This window comes from Bidens hawaiensis, unplaced genomic scaffold, assembly GCF_021521415.1.
Source record: "Bidens hawaiensis isolate Kalapana, Puna unplaced genomic scaffold, B.hawaiensis_p1.1 tig00009092_1, whole genome shotgun sequence".
Classification (NCBI taxonomy): domain Eukaryota; kingdom Viridiplantae; phylum Streptophyta; class Magnoliopsida; order Asterales; family Asteraceae; genus Bidens; species Bidens hawaiensis.
In genome coordinates, this window is record NW_027491669.1 from 211029 (window position 1) to 233921 (window position 22893).

The 22893-nt window shown below is 40.8% G+C and overlaps 4 protein-coding genes across 4 annotated transcripts; 2 read left to right on the top strand and 2 right to left on the bottom strand.

Moving 5' to 3' along the window:
- The first annotated feature begins 6963 nt into the window (after positions 1–6963).
- LOC143531218 (cytochrome b-c1 complex subunit 6-1, mitochondrial-like) lies at positions 6964–8600 on the top strand. Its single transcript, XM_077026562.1, has 4 exons — positions 6964–7008; positions 7117–7201; positions 7607–7696; positions 8397–8600. Coding segments are annotated over exons 1-4 (210 nt in total). The 5' UTR covers positions 6964–7006; the 3' UTR covers positions 8430–8600.
- A 5412-nt stretch (positions 8601–14012) lies between these two features.
- On the bottom strand, positions 14013–14441 carry LOC143531219 (uncharacterized). The gene has a single exon (XM_077026563.1). The coding sequence runs from the start codon at positions 14439–14441 to the stop codon at positions 14013–14015; it is 429 nt and encodes a 142-aa protein (XP_076882678.1).
- Positions 14442–16303: 1862 nt separating this feature from the next.
- LOC143531220 (uncharacterized) lies at positions 16304–17889 on the bottom strand. Its single transcript, XM_077026564.1, has 5 exons — positions 17646–17889; positions 17445–17551; positions 16866–17372; positions 16725–16800; positions 16304–16635 (listed from the first exon to the last, which is right to left on the bottom strand). The coding sequence occupies exons 1-5, from the start codon at positions 17887–17889 to the stop codon at positions 16304–16306; spliced, it is 1266 nt and encodes a 421-aa protein (XP_076882679.1).
- A 2804-nt stretch (positions 17890–20693) lies between these two features.
- LOC143531226 (pentatricopeptide repeat-containing protein At5g48910-like) lies at positions 20694–22396 on the top strand. The gene has a single exon (XM_077026570.1). The coding sequence runs from the start codon at positions 20695–20697 to the stop codon at positions 22081–22083; it is 1389 nt and encodes a 462-aa protein (XP_076882685.1). The 5' UTR covers position 20694; the 3' UTR covers positions 22084–22396.
- Positions 22397–22893: the final 497 nt, after the last annotated feature.

The window sequence follows — 22893 nt, forward strand, 5'->3', positions numbered from 1 at the left end:
CTATACATCCGGATATATATATAAAAAGAAAATTATTACCTTATTAAGGTTCTGACTTTGGATACCATAGCTTTGGCGTGTGGATAACGCAACACTAATTTATGGACACCACGGTTGCACGTGTTCACAAAGCCAAAAATAAATAAGCACACCAAGTTGAAGGGACTGTTGTGAAACTTCGTTATCAAATTCTTCTCTAAAAATTTCATCCTTTCACGTGATGTTATAAAATCACTTGCTTCCCATCTTTTTTTTTGTTGTTGTTGAAATGTGAGTTTTTCACAAAAGTGAGAGTGAATATTAAAGGACAGAGCTGTGGAGGAAAGCACATTAAAGAGCATCTATGTAACAGGGGTGGCTTGCTAAGAGCGTTGTTGGCTCGCGGTTGTTCGAGTTCATTCCTCTCGAACATGTAAGTGATCCGCGGTTTGCCTGCAAGGGCTTTCGATTGACCCGCAAATGTTCCGGTTAAGTTTTATACTTGACCCGCGTGGCGGAAGTGACCCGCCGGAATTTGCACGAAACATTTTAGCTAATCCGCGGAAGCTAGAAGATATGACCGCGGAAGCCATAAATTACCCGCCATTGTTTTGATTGGAGCTTTTCACGGGTCTGCGGAAGCTATGGCACGGAAGCTGAAAAAGACCTGCCATTGTCTTCCTCGGAGTTTTTTAGGTGATCCGCGGAAGCTAGAAGATATGACCGCGGAAGCCATTATGGGTTTTCATTACGGGGACGTCACCCAAGTTCACGACTTTAACTCGCAGATGATCCGCACGGGTTTTCTTTAGATGAGGTGATAATTTTGATAAAACATTCCTTTGAGTGATTGTTCTTGAAATAAATAAGGATGGAAGTTTGAGGGGTTTAATGAAAATTCTTTCTATTTTCAAAACCATATCTCTGCCATCCCACATGCAACTACTGTGCATTTTGTTATCCCAAGAAAGCTTTGTCGTGGTGAGAGTAGCAAGCACAAAATGTTTCATTGGTGAATATTTTTCATAAACTGGAGCGTTATGCGAGACATTCTTTGGCTAACATACGTTATGCGAGAGCTTTCGGTGCATGTATGGTGTTAAAGGTTGGTGTTGACCGGATGCTGTGTTTAGCCAACGTCTACCGGATTGACACGGGGAAGAGAATTTTCATGCGAGACCTTCGCTTGCAAGCGGCAGAAGTTTGAAATGACCTGCAGGAGCTATACTCGTGGTCGCGGAAGCCTAAATTGACCTTCCAATGTCATGCTCGGAACTTTTTAGGTGCTCCGCGGAAGCCGGGATTGGTCCGTCTGAAGCACACTTGTGACCCGCGGTCGAATTTGATCCGCCTGGAGCAATTTCGATCCGCCGGTGAGTACTTTTGGTCCGCGAGAGTGCGTAAGTGATCCGCGGCATTCATAGGTGACCTTCACTGGAAGGAATTGGCCCGCGGGTGAGACCCGCTGTTATTTTGAGTTGGTCCGCGGAACACGCATGTGACCCGCGAAAGCTTGCTTGAGGCTTTAAGTGATCCGCGGAAGTCGTATGTGATCCGCCAAAGCTTGCTTGAAGCTTTTTAAGTGATACGGGAAGCCGTATGTGATCCGCCAAAGCTTTTTTGCTACCCGCAGAAGCCAAAAATTGGTCCAAGTGTATGCTTGCGTTCACAAACGAAAATGACTTGTGAGAGCTTTGCTGGGTGCGGAAGATGTTAAAAGATTACATGGAAGCCAAAAATCGACCCGCATGAGATTATAGTTGATCCGCGGGAGCGATTTCGATCCGCGGTTGATTGAAGTTGACCTGCGGGTGCGTGCATGCATGGAGGCGGAGTGGTGATCCAAGGTCGCGTATGCATGGCGGCGGAGTATTGATCCGCGGGCGCGCATGCATGGCGGCTGAAAGTTGAGCGCGCATGCATGGCGGCGAGTTGCGCACAAGCATGGTAGAGTTGAGCGCGCATGCATGGCGAAGGGTTGAGCGCGCATGCATGGCGGGGAGTTGAGCGCGCATGCATGGCAGGAGTTGAGCGCGCGTGCATGGCGGAGAGTTGAGCGAAGAGTTGAGCGCGCGTGCATGGCGGAGAGTTGAGCGAAGAGTTGAGCGCGCGTGCATGGCGGAGAGTTGAGCGAAGAGTTGAGCGCGCATGCATGGCGGCGAGTTGAGCGAAGAGTTGAGCGCGCAAGCATGGTAGAGTTGAGCGCGCAAGCATGGTAGAGTTGAGCGCGCATGCATGGCGGGGAGTTGAGCGCGCATGCATGGCGGGAGTTGAGCGCGCGTGCATGGCGGAGAGTTGAGCGCGCATGCATGGCGGGGGGTTGAGCGCGCATGCATGGCGGGGGGTTGAGCGCGCGTGCATGGCGGGGAGTTGAGCGCCCGTGCATGGCGGGAGTTGAGCGCGCGTGCATGGCGGGAAGTTGAGCGCGCGTGCATGGCGGGGAGTTGAGCGCGCGTGCATGGCGGGAGTTGAGCGCGCGTGCATGGCGGGAGTTGAGCGCGCGTGCATGGCGGGAAGTTGAGCGCGCGTGCATGGCGGGAAGTTGAGCGCGCGTGCATGGCGGGAGTTGAGCGCGCGTGCATGGCGGGAGTTTGAGCGCGCGTGCATGGCGGGAAGTTGAGCGCGCGTGCATGGCGGGAGTTGAGCGCGCGTGCATGGCGTGGAGTTGAGCGCGCGTGCATGGCGTGGAGTTGAGCGCGCGTGCATGGCGGGAGTTGAGCGCGCGTGCATGGCGGGAGTTGAGCGCGCGTGCATGGCGGGGAGTTGAGCGCGCGTGCATGGCGGGGAGTTGAGCGCGCGTGCATGGCGGGAGTTGAGCGCGCGTGCATGGCGGGAGTTGAGCGCGCGTGCATGGCGGAGAGTTGAGCGCGCGTGCATGGCGGAGAGTTGAGCGCGCGTGCATGGCGGAGAGTTGAGCGCGCGTGCATGGCGGAGAGTTGAGCGCGCGTGCATGGCGGAGAGTTGAGCGCGCGTGCATGGCGGGGGTTGAGCGCGCGTGCATGGCGGGGGTTGAGCGCGCGTGCATGGCAGGGGTTGAGCGCGCGTGCATGGCGGGGAGTTGAGCGCGCTTGCATGGCGGGGAGTTGAGCGCGCATGCATGGCGGGGAGTTGAGCGCGCTTGCATGGCGGGGAGTTGAGCGCGCTTGCATGGCGGGGAGTTGAGCGCGCATGCATGGCGGGGAGTTGAGCGCGCGTGGAACAGATCTGAATATCCACATCAGGTAGGTTTTATGTAAAAACCAACAGATCTGAAAGGATTTATAGATCTGTGAATATGAAAGGTGACTATTGCTCAAACGAACCCAGATCTGAAAAAATCATAACTAGATCTGGTATATTTCACTTATAAAACACACAGATCTAAGGGTTTTCCCCAAAGTTTGGTGGTATTTCTTCTTGTATATTTCCAGATCTAGAAATATTTTCAGATCTACGGATTTTTGGACTTCCATAGAACAGATCTGAAAGAAGAAATCGTAGAACCTAGAGTATTTGATGAACAGATCGGAGGACCGAGACGAAAAACAAGACGTGGTTCGTTGCCGGTCCCACGGATGGCGCCAATGTAGAAACATGAAATGAATCTGACCTGATCCATGACGATGTTCCCCGGTCTTTGAGATGAACGAACCACGACTCGATCTTCTTCTCCGGTAGCTTAAGATCTGCAATGGTTTTTGGGGGTGTGGAGGTGACTGCTAAGAAATCTCAAGGATCTCTTGTTTACAGACACAAAAATGGTTATGGTGGTGGATCTTATTGAGAACAACCTTTAATAATGAGGTGGAGACCTCCTTATATAGGGAGCCTCATGGCCACCATCATGGTACCCTAATGGGCCTAGCCCAGTTAGGGTTACCTCCACAAAACCCCCTCAGCCCAATAATATTGTATTAGTCCATATAATAAAATAAGCCAAACATAATAAATTAAGGTTGTAAGCCGGGTTTAGTACCATACCCCTACATATATATTTTGATTGATGCTGTTTTTTTATTCTTATGCCATATTCTTAGTAGGTTACAGATTCCTTGCTATTTTGGTAGTTTGCTATCTATATATTGCTAAGTGTCTTTGCTTGTAGGATGTATGTTTACTCTGTCTACATGTATGTAGTTTTATGAGTCGGGGATCTCTCTGGAAGCAGCCTCTCTATTCTCACGGATAGAGGAAAGACTTGCCCACATCACACCCTCCCCTGACCCTACCGATAGCATGCTATGCGGTAGAATATAAAGGGCTTGATTGATTGATTGAAATTATGTTTAGTAACAGTACAGAAAACAACTTGATTTATGTAGTGTCACAATTTCATTTAGCTAGTTCGAAAACCTAATATAAGAACTTTTAGTGCGTATTTTGACGAAAGTCTCAATTATTACTTTTATAGTAGTAATTTATCTTTATCATCGTTGTAATCGGTATATTTGGTTTGGAACTCGCTTTTGTGTAAATGGTATGGGAGATTGGAGTGTTCATGGGCTAGGTTTCTAGTGATTTGGCCCGTAGGCCCACTAGAAACCACATGGAGTCTCTCTAGTATAACTAAAATGATGAGTTTCTAGAAACAAATAATTATAGGGTTTTGTGGTTTCTAACTTTATAAAAACCACTCATGTAATCTTGTTCTGTTGTGAATCTAAAGGAAGTTTAGTTGATATTGTTTGTCAAAGTATGTTATACTATTTCCTATTGTTTGTTACTATTTGATTTTGACTCATTAATTGTTTGGGTTGATTTCCGCTCACCTGAGCTTCTAGGACCCGAAAACAATATTTAGATCCAAATTTGTGCGGACCTACACAAACCAATATGAATTAGAGAGTGCTAGTTTTAATCAAGGCAATGGCAATAATATAGAAGCTGCTAAATGTTACTTATGGTTATCGATAAATTTAAAAGCTATCTAACTCAGAGTGAACAATGCTAGAACTATATTATGCGGTGATGAAGCTCAATTATTATTTAATAAGATGGGTCGATACTCGTCAATAATGGTGCTCCAGTAAGAACTTAGAGCGGCAATATTTACTATAACCAATACAGGCATCTTTTTTCCCGTTATAATCGTAAAGGGTTAAGAGGGTGTGGGAGATTATGTGTCATTGGGGGCCAAAATGGCATATTTAATTTAGTGTTATATATATATATATATATATATATATATATATATATTAAGAACCGGTAATTGATCTGTGTGCTTGTAGCACATCGAAAATGTTAATATTAATGTACATACATAACTTTTTTTTGCATGAACTAAAATACAAAGTTCAAAATCCAATATATATTCAATGAGTATTTTATTTAATAAAGGGATATTGGTTTTTAATACTCCTAACTTTCCCTCAATGGTAGATAACACTTGCAACTTTCGATTTATCGCCTACCACTCCCAACTTTCACCATATTTTCTTATAACACTCCCCGTCTAAAGAAACACTAACCTCGTTAATATTTTGGACTAAAATGTCATTCAAATTATTTGAGGGGGTAAAACAGAAATTTTATTTTTAATATTCAAATTATTCCGGCAGCAATCCTCACCGGATTAATGTTTATCTTTATGATTAATTCCTATTTCATTTCCCCATAATATTATTATTAATATCACGGACTCCAAATTCCTCATAAACGCCAATTAAACAACCCTTTCACGTCCGCTACCACCTTTCTCGCCGGAGAACCTCTAACCACCGTTGTCTCATCCGTTTCCAGCAACGGAGGCGATGGCGGCGACTCCTCCGCACATTCTTCAGCTAATGCGACGTCGTACGGTGGAGAAACCGAAACCTCTGGCGGCGGAGTTAAGGCCTTTCCGTCGAGCTTCCGATGACTCATCTTCTTAGGTTTCCGGCCGCTGCGGCAGTTAACCTGTTCATGTTCACTACTGATAAGGTTTTCTTCAAACGCTTCGATAAGTTGATGAATTAGCTCACGGTTAGCTAACGTGTCCCACTGGAACTAGCAGTTAGTGTAACAGTCGAAGCAATCGCAGTCGAATACCGGAGATTTGTGTACGGCCAGTGACTTATTATTATTATTATTGGATGACCTAGGGTTTGTGGATTTGATAGAACGAGTAATCATGTAGGCTAAGACCTCACGGTCTTCGAGTGAGAGAGTAACGGCTAAGGTGAGGATTGCTGCCAGAATAATTTGAATATTAAAAATAAAATTTATGTTTTACCCCCTCAAATAATTTGAATGACATTTATAGTCCAAAACATTAATGAGGTTAGTGTTTCTTTAGACGGGGAGTGGTATAAGAAAATACGGTGAAAGTTGGGAGTGGTAGGTGATAAATCGAAAGCTGTGAGTGTTATCTACCAATGAGGGAAAGTTGGAAGTATTAAAAACCAATATCCCTTTAATAAACTAATAGGTATATCTGAAACTCTCGAAAATGGCTGATATCCGACCGATATTTATATAATTATACGTTGGAAACCTGATGAATTTTGGGCTAAGTTTGTGACAATATTTTATAATTGAGTATGAGGTTGGGATTACATGTCCCAAACACAACCTAGTGCCCTCTCTAGTAAATAACATACATTCAAATAGAGGTGCGTAATAACCGAATTGTTAACCAAACCTAACCATTCATATCTTTGTAGCTTTTATACATCGAAACCGATCAAAACTCATCAAAATAGACATGGCTAATTTTAATTATTAACCGAAATTAACCAGAGCAGACCAAAAACAAAATAAGTGAAGCAAATAAACCGAACCGAGTAAACCGAAAACGGATTGGTGAAGGAATAAAAGGAAGGCTGGGTTCCTCCATTTTATTTTGTCGCCCCGATCTTTCGTTTCGTTGACGGCTGCAGTCTACTCCTTCAACCTCGGTAACATTTCGTCTTCATCTTTTCAATAATATTCAGCGAATCGAATTAGATCTGTAGTTGATCTGTTAGTCGGTTAGGGTTTTCATACATATTGATTGATTGATTACAGGTGACGAGCTTGCTTGCTTGCTTTCTTTCAGGCGTTCGTTCGTGTGTTATACTTGTGTATCATTATGTAAGTAGTCCGTGTATACAGTTGTTTTTTTTGTTTAAATTATTATTAGTTAATTGATGATGTGTAATTTGGATTATGTATTTGATGGTTAAGAGATTTCATTTGTAGGTCGGACGAGGAACCCGTTGACCAGAAGAAGTACTTTGAAGATTTATGCAAGCCCAAGTGTGTTAGAGCTTGGCTTGACTATCAGGTTCCTTCTTTTCATATACCTTCAATTACAAATTTTCTATTTCACTTACCCAAATCTGCAACATATGTTTATAATTACAACTATTTCTATTTATTTATAATGATAGATGGTGGGTGGGTTGGTTAGCGGGTCAAACGCGTATCCTTAGGTAGTTGTTGATGCGGGCTGGCTTTGATTTGTGACAAAGTACGTTATATTGCTTCATTAACTATCTATTTTTTGTATCACACTTTTTAGGATTAAAATGCTGTTCTTATTGATTTTACTCATCTATCTGACTCTAAATATAAACATATCCTGAATGGCTGAATCGGCTCATCTGTAATTGCATTTTGTCTTGTTGCTGTGGAGCTAAAATGACCTAACTTCCTATATTATTCTAATATAGTTCGTTATAATTTTCAGGGATGTGTAAAAAGGGTTCAGGCTGATGAAACGGGCCACAAACATTGCACCGGACAGTACTTTGATTATTGGCACTGTGTCGACAAATGTGTAAGTTTATTCTCGAATCAATCTTGGGGGTGGTGGGTGGGGGACGCTGGGTTGGTTGGATACTTGGATTACAGTTCAAAAACCAGTATATGCAAATAATTTTTTTTGCACATGCTAATTTTTCAACATACAGTTTGTTTAACTGAACAAACTTTTGTGGTTGAAAACATTCTGGTTAACACTTGTATGACTTTGAACCCAATTGACGGGCTCAAACTTGGTTGATCCATTTCATGTTTAGCAAAGTTTTTATAACCAGACCGTTGATTGAACTAACTGCTTTATTGATCCACCGATTGCGCCGGTTTTTAAAAACCTATATATATGACCTGCTGATATTATCTATACACACATATGTATGTAAATAACAAAATAAAAAAATGGAACATGTTATCTTTTGTTGTGGATTTACAATGTTAATAAAACTGAGTCTTTTAACAAACAAAATATGGAGTGCCAATGTGGTAAATTAATCAATCAGTAAATGAGATTTTTGAAGAGAAAAGAAAAACAAAAAAAGTTTGAAATTCGGTTTGATTACCCGGTCCAGGTTGTATCTCAGCCAGTCTGACCCATAACTGCCAGCTCAGTTATGTAGCCGGTTCTCGGTCCGACTGGCTGGTTTGGCTATAACAAGAGTAATAATTAGCTATTCTTATAAAGTTATCTCGCTAAGTAATACGGGTCATCTAATATGCAGGTTGCACCTAGGCTATTTGCAAAACTCAAGTAAGGAGGATGATATGTAGATGACTTTGATTTTGTTTGTAATTTTTGGTGAACTTGTTATACCTTGAGTTGGATATGAATAAGGAAAAAGTGTATTTTCCCTTGAACTTGATCAGTTATGGTTGCCATTTTCCCTTGCATTCTATTAAAAAGAATATATTTTTCTTTTCTTTTTTATGATTGTTGTTTACATAATTTAACTTTTAGTATTTAGAAAAACAGTTGTTTGTGTGTAGTGGTATGAAGTTTGGGTTTCTCAATGGAGACCTTGGTTCAATCCCTACGAACAATACTTTGGAGTTTGGAGGGTTATGAATGGTTCAATGAAGGAAGGCTGAGATCTTTTTAATCACCAGTTCGATTTCAAGGGCGTCTGGGATTTACCACAAGTGGGCCTTCGGGCGGGTGGGTTTATCCCCGAACCGGAGATAACTTGGAGGCGCTTAAGGCTACGTACAGATGAGTTGGGCCATTTGCGTTGTCTTTTTGCCATTGGGCTATCTCATAGGAAGTATAGGCAATTCTCTATTTTATGACCGTTCAACTAAAATTAGATTAGCTGTTACAAAATAAATAGTTGATAAGTATAGACATGCTCATACCTTTTTAGTATTTTGAAAAAAGAAAGTTACAACATGTCAACATACCATAAGTGGAGGTGTACGCAAAAAACCGTGGGGAAAATTTCAGTCATTGAAGTTTCATAACTCTTGGCACCTTTGGGCTCGAAACTCATTAACCTGTTTACCCGTCATGATTTACAATCCTTGCAAAAATGAATATATGAAAATATTTACATAGTGTGTTGTGTGACTTGTGTCAGAAGTTATATGGTATGTATGATGTGACAGTTTCGCTATAGGCAACTTGTATGACGTCACATGTTTGCAATCTATAAAAATCACGTATATGAAGGTGATGTAACTATACATTCACACATTCACTGTTTAGGGGGATCAATGTAGGTTATGTATGGCCAAAGATAGGATGAAAAATCATTTGGTATGAAAAGAGACACCTTGTATATGTCAGCACCGAAATCTCTTATATATTACTAGTTTTTTTCCCGGCGCGTTGCACCGGGGCAGGTCAAACCAGAACAGTGGTAAAAGTCAAGTGTTGTTAGTCTTAAACGTTGAATCTGTACATCGACACGAATTTGGTCGATTTCGGTTACTTGAGTTATAAAACAAAAAAATTATAAAACTTGAGATGGACTAATGGGGTGGTGTCGGTCGGTAAAACTTGAGTGCTGGTAAAACTGATCATTGTTGAGTTCGGGCGTTGAGTCGGTGAGTCTACACAAATTCTATTGGTTTCTGTCACGTTCGTGAGGATACCTTTAACTTAACTAAAATTGGCATCCAGTCAGTTTTCGTTACGATATCGAAACAAAATTAAAACGCAGCGAATCTATTTGTTTTCGGTCAATTTCGATTACATCTGAGACGGTATGGAAACTAAAACGAAAACTCGGTAAAACCTGGTCGTTGGTAATACCCGAACGTTATCGGCTCCGAACATTCCAACGGCGAGTCAACATGAATAACCGTTTAGTTATCAAATTAAAGAAAAAACAAAAAATATATAGTTTCGCCAACCAAATGATGCCACATGAACCAATCATGGCCATGCGGCGCCAAACTTTCCATTTATTATATATAATAATTAGGCCATTTTTACCATTTATCACACACTTGTATGGGTAAGGCTTAAAGACTGTGTATTGTCGTTGAATTCATCATTTGAATTCATCCAATAATATTGTGTCATGCAGTGCTGACTGACCACTTGTTGAAACTAGCTAACCCTTTTGTGGTTGTGGTTAAGACGAACGGTGGCTTCAATGAATTTTCTATTCTTTTTATTTTTTAATATAACACAATAATATAACTGAAAAACTAATTTATATAATAAAAAAACATTAAAAAACATTAATCTCCTAAACACATAAAAAATACAAATTAAAAAATAAATAAATTTAAACAACCTAAAAACATAAAAAAAATTACAAATTAAATAAAAATATATATATATATATATTTATTCCCTATCTCTGCCGCCTCTTACTCTTCGCTTTCGTTCTTGATCTGCTTTGATTTCCTCTAGAACAAGTACATGTTCTTGTTAGAATACCTCTCGGTGCATGGGATCGAGGTTGCTAAAGTCCTTGGTAAGAAAGTTTAACTTACTAAACCTTTCTTTTGAAACTTTCACCTCAGCCGCCACCTCGATACTACTTGATATTTTGTGGACGTCTTCGGATCAACTCAGTACTTGTGGTTGATCTTTTTCCCCGGTCCCATCCCATTGGATGACGTAGGACTTGTGGTTGATCCCTACATGAATATCGAAGCTACTAGATGAGTCATATGCAACGAACAAAGTAGTTTTCGTACGCTTTGGCATTGAGCCACCATCATCGTCCGGTGCAACTAACTCGACCCATTTCGAGGCCGACTTTAGTATTTTCCACAAATAGTCCTCGTCCCACGGTTTTACCGTTCCGTACTTGTTGAACACTTCGTCTTTCCATTCGTCACATGTGAATTTGTAGACTTGAAGATCATCACTTCCGCTTGCTCGCATTCGACGACTGTTTCTGTTATGTAGATTTGTAAAAGTCCAACAAATTTGCGAGTTTCAGACCATCTTCACAGTATCATATAACAAACGGTGTTTGTTATTTTAGTTTTTATGTTTAATAATGCTTGTAGTTTCTCATTTTATAATAAAATGTTTGTCATTTAGCTATAACGGCTAATGGAATGAAGTGGTATATATATATATATATATATATAAAGCTTCTTTCAATGACTTGCAAAAGTTCTATTCGATGTGCCTTTTTTAAGTTGAGTTCGAATCATGCTTTAAGAAAGTGCCACAAAATTTGCAACGATTCTTAAGGTCTCCATAGATCAACTCAACAAAATCTCAATTTCGCCATACGTCTTCGTTGCGGTTATGCGGATGACCCGTACAACTTCGTGGTCATCTTCAACACGAACTAGGTTAATAAAAACTGATGTAGAAGCCGCCTTCTTGTTGCCCTTGTTTTTGCTTGCCATTATAACAAGTGGTGGTGGTGGGAGTGAAAAAAAATGGAGGCGTAGGTAAGTCAGGAGTGTAAAACGAGTGCAAATCGAGAACTTTTTTTGTTGGTGTTTTTAACTTGGGTGGTAAAACAATTGATCCAAAACCATGTTATATAGTTTTAGGACCTCAAAAACCGATTCCAACGGTCCTAAAACGGCTATATTATCGTTGGAACTGGTTCCAATGGCTAATTTTTTTAACTGAATCTCATTTATTGCTAAAACCCGGTGAAACTGGTTATTCCTGGTACGAACTGGTACCGGGTAGGAACCAATTTATGAAAGAAATGGGAGAATCAGGTAGGCTTTTCCGGGTATAAAATAACTCAAACCAGATATTGGGTACACCAGGTATGAACCAGAACCGGTTACGGGTTGATTCCACCGGGTCGGATACGAAACCGGTTTTTTTGTGCGCGTCTACCTCACGCTAGCCAGCCAAGACGGCTTGTTGTGGTGTACGCAGCCTATATGGATTGCGCCAGCCGCTCACATGCAACAACGGATAGTGTAACATGGCCATTATCTATATAGAATAAAAGAGACTTTTGGTACCACAACATGGGTTTTAGAAGTTATATATATATATATTAGATATTTGTGAAACTATTACAATAAGTGGTTCCGGTTGGTTGGCTTTGGATATATTGTTAAAGGGTATCTACATTACTTTGTCCCAGGTTTGATTACCATCAAAAGCATACAAAATTTTTTCTTCAGTTTTTTTTGCTTGTGTCATTTATCAAACAGTTCTAAATCATGTTTTTTTTTTAATTTGTGTCAGTGTCAAGCAGTTTTGAAACATGTTTCCGACCAACCGAATTAACGGACCGAACGACAATTTTATTATTTTGTTTTAGTTTCGGTATCGTAACTAATGTGACGAAACCGACCGAATTTGCGTACACTCACCGCCTTAAGGCTCGGGTTTGACCAACGTCTGGGTTTACCGACCGACGGCACCGCATTGGTTTATCTCAATTTATATATTTTTTAATTTTTTTGTTTTATTTCTGGTACTGTAATGAACGTAACCGAACAAATATCTTTGTTTTAGTTCTGTTACCGTAATGAACATTATGGAAATTCACCAAATTCACGTTGACTGGCCCGCCTCAAAGCCCGGGACCGACAATGATCGGGATTTACCAACACCCGATTTTACCGACTGGCACCGCCTTATTGTCCCACCTCATTATTTATATTGTTTGTGTTTGTTTTTGTTCCGGCACCGTAACGAATGTAACCAAAAGCGTAATGAACATGACGGAAGCCAACCAAATTTACATAGACTAATCGCCTCAAGGCACGGGACCGACAATGTATAGGTTTACCAAAGCGGGCAAAATGTTTTCGCCTCAACTGACTGAATTCCCGCCAAGTTATCGAGTTACCGCCTCAATGCCCAGAAGCTACGCAACGCGCGGGTAAATTACTAGTATATAGTAAAAGAGAAACTTGATGCCACAATATGAAATGGGATCCAAGACTTTTATATATATTAGATATTTGTGCAACTAAATCAATAAGGTTGCTTTTATTTGGCTTTGTTGTTGTTGTTAGTTTATGATTACTTGGTTGGTCCTAGGTTCAATTCTTGATATAATCAAATATTTTTTCTTCCCTTTTATTTAAATGACTTTTTTTTCTTTTAATATTCTTTCTGATTTTCTTTTTTATTTTCTAGGTTTGTTTGAATTATCATTTGTTTTAAAGTGTCATCTAATTTCTTTAAAACGAAAAAATTCAATTTGTCCCCACTGGAACTTTCAGATTTTTACCATCGACCCGGTTTTACCGACTCACCACCACAACGCCCGAATACGAGTCAACTCGCAGCTGCAACGATCGGGTTTACCGACCAAATAAACATTGTCTTAAATATGTTAACAAAAAATTTATAATATGTTATACGGGTGTCATAGAGTTCATGTCTCAGCGTTTGGGACCGATCGACGTCATCCAATTGGCCCACCTCAATTTTTATTTTTATTTTTTGTTTTCCTTTTGTTTTAGTTCAAGTACCGTAACGAATGTAGCTAATACTGATTGAATTCACGTTGACTTGACGCTGTCGTCCGGGACCAACCGACGCCACCCCATTGGCCCAATTCGATTTTGATATTGATTTTTTTTTGTTTTCATTACGTTTTAGTTCCAGTACCGTAACGACGTAGCTACTACCGACTAAATTCGCATTGACTCGCTGCTGCGACACCGGAGTTTTACCGACCGATTTTACCGCACAACGCGCGGGTAAATCACTAGTTTATTAGTAATAGTAGTTATTATTATTATTTTTTTTGAACTGTGAATTTTATAAAACAAACAACCAAACCCACAACACAGACGCCCTCCACAACCTGGAGAGACGCCTCAAGAACACACCACTATATGAAACTCAAATTACGCCATTTAGACCACTCTAACGATTTTCTTTTTAATCTATATTTATACCAAAGAAAACCTAACGACTTGATTTTGCCTATAATCTATTTCGGCTTCTCATCTTTACCTTCGAAAATTTTTTCGTTCCTCGCCTTCCAAATACCCCAACACGAAATGATGATAATGCCGTGCATCATATCCTTCTTTTGATCTTCTAGTCCAGAAGCTTTTGCAATGTTTAGAAGATCTCTCACCAAAGACGCCGAAAAAGGAGACACCTTAAACCATCGAGCAATTTCGTCCCAAATGGCCATAGCCACCAAACAGTTTGTAAAAATGTGGTTAGCAGTTTCCACATTCGTCCCACAGAAAGAACACATCGAATTTGCCATAGGAATGTTTCTTTTTCCTAGAGCCTCCTTTGTAGAAATTCGATCCATTTCCGCTCTCCAAGCATGAATATTACATTTAAACGGGACCCACTTACACCAATTCAAAGCATAAATGTTTGCGATTTCATTCTCTTTCGCCATCAGCCTTTTAACCGATCTTACCGAAAAGCTACCATTCTAAGCACCCAACCAAACCCATGCATCCGAGCCCCCTTTCCAACTAGCCGCATTAATCACCCGTATGCAACTCTCCCATTCAGCCCTTTCAACATCAGAAACTGGATTTTTACCCCAAGCCCAACCGAAAAAAGATCCTTGCCTCCAAAACCGATCTCCAATTTTGCACTGCTTATATTTCTCTAGTTTGTACAAACTTGGGAATCTCAATCTTAAATATACACCACCAACCCAATTATCCGACCAGAAACTAATCATTCTCCCATCACCCCACGTACCTTTAATTAAAGAGAAATCTATATTTTGTCTCCCTGGTTTATATCGTCGCGCGATGGGTTAGCCCCTGAAAAAGATTTTGCGAACTTTGGGCCCCTATGTTTCCGGCGGGTTCTTCTGACTCCTACCGTCAGTTGACCCGTCGTTGACTCGTTAAAAAAAAGGGAAATTACTATGTTACCCCTGATTCCTTTTATAACAAAACAATCTACCCTCTTTTCCTTTATAAATCCATCTCCGCCGATTCCCTGTACCCCGTACTATTCCATTTTCCGGCGACCGATTGACGGATGTCTCAATCCAAGTCAAGTCAATTCTCCTCGGGTTCACCTTCCAAGCCTTCCCGTGCAGATGAGCTTTGTGTGAGATGCTCATGTAGTGCCGCGACATGTTACCGGATATCCAGGACCGATGCAAACCCGGGTCGTCGATTCTTGTGATGTGTAAGTTTTAATTACTCACGAATTAGGGTTCTAGTCTGTTAATCGATGATGATTTGGTCTGTCGTGTGGCTTAGATTAATTTTAGGGGTAATTGTTCTAATCTGTGAATCGAATTAGGGTTGTTGTTTGTTGATATATTTAGTCCGTTACAGAAGAGGAGTTGTGGATGGTTAAAATGGGCTGATGATCCCACATGCCCTAGTTGTGAAAAGGTAATTCAAGCAATGGTGAAGATGATAAACAAGAAAGATGATTTTGCAAGAATGAAAACCAAAGAAGTAACAAGCTTGAATATGTTGCTAGGAATTAGTTGGTTTTTGTTCATCGTTTACGTGTGTGTTTATTGATTAGCTGTTAACATTGTCTTTGTAGTATGGGATAATGTAATATTTGTTGTTGTTATTTTAGTTTATGTTAAATTTTAGAGCTTCTTGTTTCATCTATTTACTTTAAATTTGTGTTCCACATTATTAGTCATGTTGCAACCATGACGAAACTGAGAATGTTGAGTTAGGGAAGGATGAAATTGAGAATGTGCAGTTTGACCAAGACAAAAGTCAAATGGAAGACAAGGAATATCAATTGGGTGAAGATGAGTTGATGGCTTATTTAGTGCAAGAAGATGACTTATTTAGAACAAGTGAAGAACATGAAATGGATCCTGGTGATGATTATGACCCTGAGGTTGTGAAAGCAGCTTTCAAGTACACCAGTGAGCCGGAAGAAGATTACTATCATGATCCATATGAAGACGTTCCAGTGTGGGACTATGACTGGTCAAATGATGATTGTCATTGGAAGTAGCATTGTAGTTGGTTTCTAGTATTGTTTGCATTTGAGTTGTACTTTAATTTGACATGATTAAATCTATTGTAATGTTTGCATGATTTGCCTATATGCTACTAGTTTTAAAAGCATTAAACAAATACTGTCAAAATAGCATACAAACCATCATGTCCCAAATCAAACACACATGCTACAAGTCTTAAATTGTTTCAAACACAAACCATGATAACACAAACATGGTACCAGCAAGTTCAAACAAAAGTCGTAAATTGTCTCAAACACACACCATCAATCTTACTTAAACACACCTTGTTGACATCATTATGGTTGACTTGGTTCCCTGCAAGTTCTGATGTTGTGTCCGTAACCTCCACATCTTCCACAACTTTTTTCATGCCCCAACCTGGTAAGTCTTCCTCCTGCAGAAAACACTTCCTGAACCTCTTCAATATTCATCTTCCTCTTCTTGCTAGCTGCCAATTTCTTCTTCTCACCTAGTGCCTTCTTCCTGCTCTTCTTCGGTCTGCCAATCTGAGTATGATGTTTAGGTGGAGTTATTATTGTTGGGCATTTTGAGGGTGCCCACATATCAGTGCCTGGTATGGGCCTGATTTGGTGATTATACACCTTCTTCCAAGTGTCTAACCAGTAAGCTTCAACAACCCACTTCTCCAATGGATCGACATGCATGTTGTTTCTATCATGTTATATAGGGCTGCCACAGCATGTTTGCATGGCATACCTGTCAAGTCCCATCTCCTGCATGTGCAAGTTCTATCCTCCACATTCACCACACATTGGCTTCTCAGACTTTTAACCTTGAACATATTTGCATATTAACAAAAGATTGGTTGTAATATCATAGTTAGGCAAATATTCATACCTGGTAAGTCACTTCATCAACCATCATAACCGTCAATTTGCTTTCTTCTGTTTGGATTTCATCCCATGCTTTTGTTGCTTGCGGTGTTAATGGGCCCCTTGCAGTGGCTTGCATCTTCTTCACAATCACAATCCTCATGGTCAAATACTCTCTAATATACTCCAAGCATGTAATGATCGGCTTGTCTCTTGCTCCAACAAGTTGCTTGTTGAAAGATTCACAAAGGTTGTTCAACAACATATCACTTTTTGCCCTTCCTGAAAAATGTGATCTTGACCATCTTGCTGCCGGGATCTCACTAAGCCAGAGAAACATATCAAGATTTGTTTTCTTAATCTCCTCCATTGCCATGTTGAAGTAGGGGACAGAAGTGGCCGATGCTGCCCTATAAAACAAGCCTTTATACAAATCTCCCCTCCAGGTTTGCCTCAAGTTCTCATGGATGTGTCTACAACAAAACCGATGCTCTGCCCTAGGGAAAACACTCTCAACTGCTTGAATAAGTCCCTATAACAGTCAAATCACCATAATTAGTGTACATGAGTTAGCCTATTACAAATATATCCTAAGTGTACATACCTTTTGTCGGTCACTTATGAAAGTAAAATTGGCATCATGAGGCAAGTCAAGATCATCTCCAAGGATATCTAAGAACCATTTCCATGAGTCTGTGCATTCGGCTTCCACTATTGCAAAGGCAACAGGATACAAGCAATTGTTACCATCCGTCCCGACATCAGTCAAAATTTGTCCGGGGTATTTCCCCTTTCATAAAACAACCATCCAACCCAAGAAGTTCTCTACCAAGCAATTTAAATCCTTTAACCAAAGCAGCATAACACACATATATCCTTCTAAATTGCCTTGTTTTAAGGTTAGGGTTAGCACATGGTTCAATATCTAATTTAATGGTACTACATGAGTTTGCTTTAAGAAGCTCATCAATATAGGATCTGAGGTGGGTGTATTGTTTGGTGTGGTCACCATCCTTCCTTTGCAAGGCTATTGTCTTAGCTCTTCGCATCTTGGATTCAGAAAGTTGTACTTGATGCATCTGCTAGAATTTGGCCTTCAATTCCTTGGCAGATAAGTTGGGGGTGGTTTGTAGCTCAACCTCAATCTCTTTAGCAATAGTAGACATTGTGTACAAACCAATTGTTCTACTTCTGAGACAGTCGTGTTTTTTAGGAATGGCCTTCACACACCAATTATCCTCAACAGATTGTCTTGAGATGTGCATCGTCCAAGGGCAAGTGGGTTTCATATCCCTTTTTCTTACCTTCAACTTTTCCTGACTTGACACATTTGGCCCCTCACCAGCAACCAAATTAGGATTGGTCCCCAAACAAATCACCCTAAACCTTAAAGGATCATTCTTCTTGATATACAAATCTCTTCTGGCATGAATAGCATAACTCTTAACCATCTCATTCAATGTTTCCTTTAATGATATTAACTGACCAACAAAAATGGACACTCATCATCATTATTCCTTTCCTTCCCCTTGAACTTTCTTAGCATACTATTCAAGACACTCAAGCGCTCATCATCAGATCTCTCATAGGTATCCATGCAAGGATTTAAACCATCATCATCACTAATATGATCACCTACTGCTTCTACCACATCAAAATCTACAATAGCTTTATACAACCTCATGTCAACTTCTACATCCTCCAAGGGTGTTTGAAAGGCAGCCGTATACTCAGGATCACTTTCATCTGATCGATCACTATCATAACTATCATCATCTTCCTCACTAGAACTATTTTCAGCACTCTCTTCATCAACACTTTCACCACCCACTTCATGGACACTTTTATCATCCACTTCATGAACACTTTCAGCACACACTTCATGTACACTTTCACCACCCACTTCATGTACACTTTCAGAACACACTTCATGGACACTTTCAAAACCAGGTACAAATCCAGAATTATATACCACAATTTCAGCACCACTAGTCCTGCCATGTTCTACAAAAATCTCAACAATGTGACTACCTATACCATCACTACCTCTAATCATATCACAAACATCTTGAAAATGATAATCTTCAATCAATGACTTTAAACCCAAATCCAAACTGACACGCGGATGTTTGTAATGAAAACAACAAGCTGTACCACAACCATATTGTAACTTACAGAGTATTCCAACCAACAAACTTTTACAAAATTCAGAAACTTGAACTTCATCAACGTAAGTGATCTTCCCCCCCTTCGTATCTTCGCTGCCCATTGGTAGCGAAATACCCTCCATGGAAAAGTTTTATGGTGAACACATGTGAATAATTTTCACTTATAACAACCGTTCATTCAACCCGTTAACAACACACAAGTAAATAAACAAAAGTTTAAACACACAGTAACACCTTACCATATAGGTCGTACGGGTCACAATACTCACTGCCCGGCCTAATAGAATACGAGGTCGACATTGCGATGTGTGCAGGTGAAGTGCGATTTTAACGGTAATCGGAAAAAGTAGGGGTTCAACGTTCGAACAATTGGCCGATATTTGGGTTTATGGAGAAAATAGCCCTAAATCGGGGGTTTTATTGAATCAGGGGGGATAAACAGTTCAATGACGGATTTACCCTTCTACATTAACAGTCAACTGATGGTAGGAGTCAGAAGAACCCGCCAGAGAAACATAGGGGCCCAAAGTTCGCAAAATCTTTTTCAGGGGTTAACCCATCGCGCGACGATATAAACCAGGGAGACAAAATGCAGATTTCTCTTAATTAAACCATCCAACTTACTACCTTATAACTTCAACTTATTCACCAATTTAGCAATGTTATTCCAAACCCCAACGTATTTTTATTAACCGGGACCAACTCCCAACCAGTTCTTTGTCTGTGGATAGACTCCACAACTTTGGACCATAGACCATCCTTTTCCGTCTTGTACCTCCATCCCCATTTTGCAAGCAAGGAGTTGTTAACATCTCTCAATCTAGAGATACCGAGACCACCCATGTGTTTAGGAAGAGTAACCCTCTCCCATGCCACCCAATGCATCTTGTTAACATTATTAGCCCCTCCCCATAGGAATCTCTTTATGATCTTCTCTAAGGTTTCCACCACCTTGCAAGGAACTTTAAATATGGAGAAATAATATACCGGCAGACTTTCTAGCACCACTTTTAACAAGATAACTCTCCCGCCAATTGATAACGAGTGAGCCTTCCACAGAGCTAATCTTTTTTCAAACAAATCGACAATCCTATCCCAATTATGAATATTGTTCATATTTGCTCCCACTATGATTCCAAGGTGTATAAAAGGCATTTCCCCTTTTCTACATCCTAGACATTATACTTTATATTAATTTTCATACTTTGAAAATTATTATTATATTATATTATTATTGTTATTATACAATGTTTAATAAATTTTGTTGTTATTATCCAATTTTCCGAGTACAGTAGACACTTGTACTCACTCAAGTCCACTTCCATCCTGAATCCATTATCCAGCATGAGCACCATTAACCACTCAGCATCACACCCATCCATCTTCTTCCCTGAACTCAAAGAGTGCAAAACCAAAGCACACCTCCTCCAACTCCACTCAGCCGAACTCATCCGCCTTACAGCAATTAGCCACCAACAGAAAGACCTCCACTACGCCCACCAAGTGTTCGACCAAATGCCCCAACCAAACACCTTAATCCGAGCCTTCTCCAGTTCTCTTGTTCACCAAACACCTCCACACCATTCAACCCAACAGCTTCACCTTCCCCTCCCTGCGCCCAGGCCGAAGGCAGACAGACCCATTCTCTCTTACTCAAACACGCCTTGCACCACGACCACGCTTAGAATGTATATTATTTGTGGGGCCATGGACGATGCGCTTAAACTCTTTCAATTAAATAATAAGATGATGAATCTGGTTCTGTGGAATGTGATGCTAGATGGGTATGTTAGGGCTGGGGATGTTGGGACTGCGCGCAAGCTGTTTGATGAAATGCCAGAGAGAAGCGTCGTGTCCTGGAATTCGATGCTTTCGGGGTACGCGCAGAACGGGTTTTTTGTCGAGGCGTTGGAGCTGTTTAGGGAGATGCAGATGGAGCGTGACGCTGTGGTGCCGAATTATGTGACTTTGGTTAGTGTGCTTCCGGCGGTTTCGAGGCTTGGCGCGCTTGTGATCGGGAGGTGGCTGCAGTTTTACGCGTGTAAGAACGGGATTAAAGTTGATCCGGTGCTTGGGTCTGCGTTGATTGATATGTATTCCAAGTGTGGAAGTATCGATGAGGCGGTTCAGCTTTTTGATACGTTGTCGCAAAAGAATGTGATCACGTGGAATTCGATAATTAACGGGCTTGCGGTCCATGGTCGAGCCGATGAGGCTCTTAGTTTGTTCTCAAAGATGAAAGAAAGTGGGATCGAGCCTAATGATGTGACGTATATTAGTGTGTTGACCGCGTGCAGCCATGCCGGTTTGGTTGACCAAGGGATGATTATATTCAACCAAATGGTTCAAACCATGGAGCCAAGGGTCGAGCATTATGGGTGTATGGTTGACCTACTTGGACGGGCGGGTCGACTACAAGAAGCCGAAGAGTTAATATTAAAAATGCCTGGTGAACCGGATGACGTGGTTTTAAAGGCGCTACTTGGTGCTTGTAACAAGTATGGAAGCATTGAGATTGGTGAGCGTGTGGGGCAGCGGCTTCTGGAAAAGGATCCAGAAGACGGGGCTCCATATGTTGCCCTGTCCAACATGTACGCCAAAGAGGCGGACTGGGACAGGGTTATGGAGACGAGGTTAATGATGAAGGAAAACGAGGCTAAGAAAGACCCCGGGTGTAGTTGGATTGAAATTGATGGTGCGATTCATGAGTTTGTTGTTGCAGATGAATCGCACACAAAAGTGAATGAGATTTATCTGATGTTGGAAGAAATAAAGGAGAAGCTGAGGATGTCTGGGTACAAGCCAGACACGAGTCAGGTTCTCCTTAGGATGGATGATCGGGATAAAGAATCGGTGTTGCAATATCACAGTGAGAAGATCGCGGTTGCTTTTGGTTTGATTAGTACTAGGCGTGGAACAACAATTAAGGTAGTTAAGAATCTTAGGATATGCGATGATTGTCACTCGACGTTTAAACTTGTTTCTAAGATATACGGGCGTAGAATTGTTGTGAGAGATCGCAAACGGTTTCATCATTTTGAAAGTGGGTCATGTTCTTGTATGGATTATTGGTAAATTTATGATCAAGTGTATAGCTTTCATCATTGTAATGACTAACAGCCTCGTCGTATCGACATGACAAGCGGACTGTTGAACTGATCAACGGATGTTGGAGAACACGCTACAAGTCACTATTAATGGTGGGCTTCGGAAGACAGCGAAAAGATGTCAAGGATCGTGACGTGAAATGGTCCTGATAGGGTACCGCTACCCATTATGTCATTGTAGATACGACCGGAATGCATATTGTAGACCTGTAAAAAAGGGATTCATTCCTATATACTTGAGAATATGTAAACTGTGTGTATACTCTTCAACTTACTCTCGCAATTCTCTATTATATCAAATCTAAATTCTCTGGTGAGGTGACGCATTTTTGTATATGTTTAGCTTTTCTTTTTGATGTTTTTAAACTTAATATACAAATATAAACTTCATATCTGTTTATTTGTATTGCAACTTGGTTTTTAGGTTTATATATGCATATTCGGTTTTAAAACTTCAAAAATAAAAGCTGGAGATATGCAATCAAGTTTTACGACTTTCATTGAGGTTACATTAGGAGGCGATTTGATAATTAATATGTACTAAAGTACAACTTTTAACATCAACTAACATTTTGAATACAAAATCAATCATTTTAAAGCACAAGTCGAGTTGCACTTCCATTGTAACACAATCACATAACAAGTCTTTCTACCAGAGCATTGTTGCAAAATGGGTTAAATGCATTACATGTTCGAAAGCTATTGTGCATTGTGGCGGTAAAATGGTAGGAAGTCGGCCGGTATTGGTTCGATTCATTATGATAAAATTTGTCACGAA

Excerpts from the sequence above, each read along its gene's own strand:
- LOC143531218 (XM_077026562.1), top strand. Across the intron at positions 7,202-7,606 it reads GAGCTTGGCTTGACTATCAG|GGATGTGTAAAAAGGGTTCA; the intron begins GTTCCTTCTTTT and ends TATAATTTTCAG. Across the intron at positions 7,697-8,396 it reads GGCACTGTGTCGACAAATGT|GTTGCACCTAGGCTATTTGC; the intron begins GTAAGTTTATTC and ends TCTAATATGCAG.
- LOC143531219 (XM_077026563.1), bottom strand. The coding sequence starts at position 14,441 with ATGGCGAAAGAGAATGAAATCGCAAACATTTATGCTTTGAATTGGTGT.
- LOC143531220 (XM_077026564.1), bottom strand. The coding sequence starts at position 17,889 with ATGCGAAGAGCTAAGACAATAGCCTTGCAAAGGAAGGATGGTGACCAC. Across the intron at positions 17,373-17,444 it reads TCATAAGTGACCGACAAAAG|GGACTTATTCAAGCAGTTGA; the intron begins GTATGTACACTT and ends TGACTGTTATAG. Across the intron at positions 16,636-16,724 it reads CAGGAGATGGGACTTGACAG|CTTACTGGTTAGACACTTGG; the intron begins GTATGCCATGCA and ends GGGTTGTTGAAG.
- LOC143531226 (XM_077026570.1), top strand. The coding sequence starts at position 20,695 with ATGTATATTATTTGTGGGGCCATGGACGATGCGCTTAAACTCTTTCAA.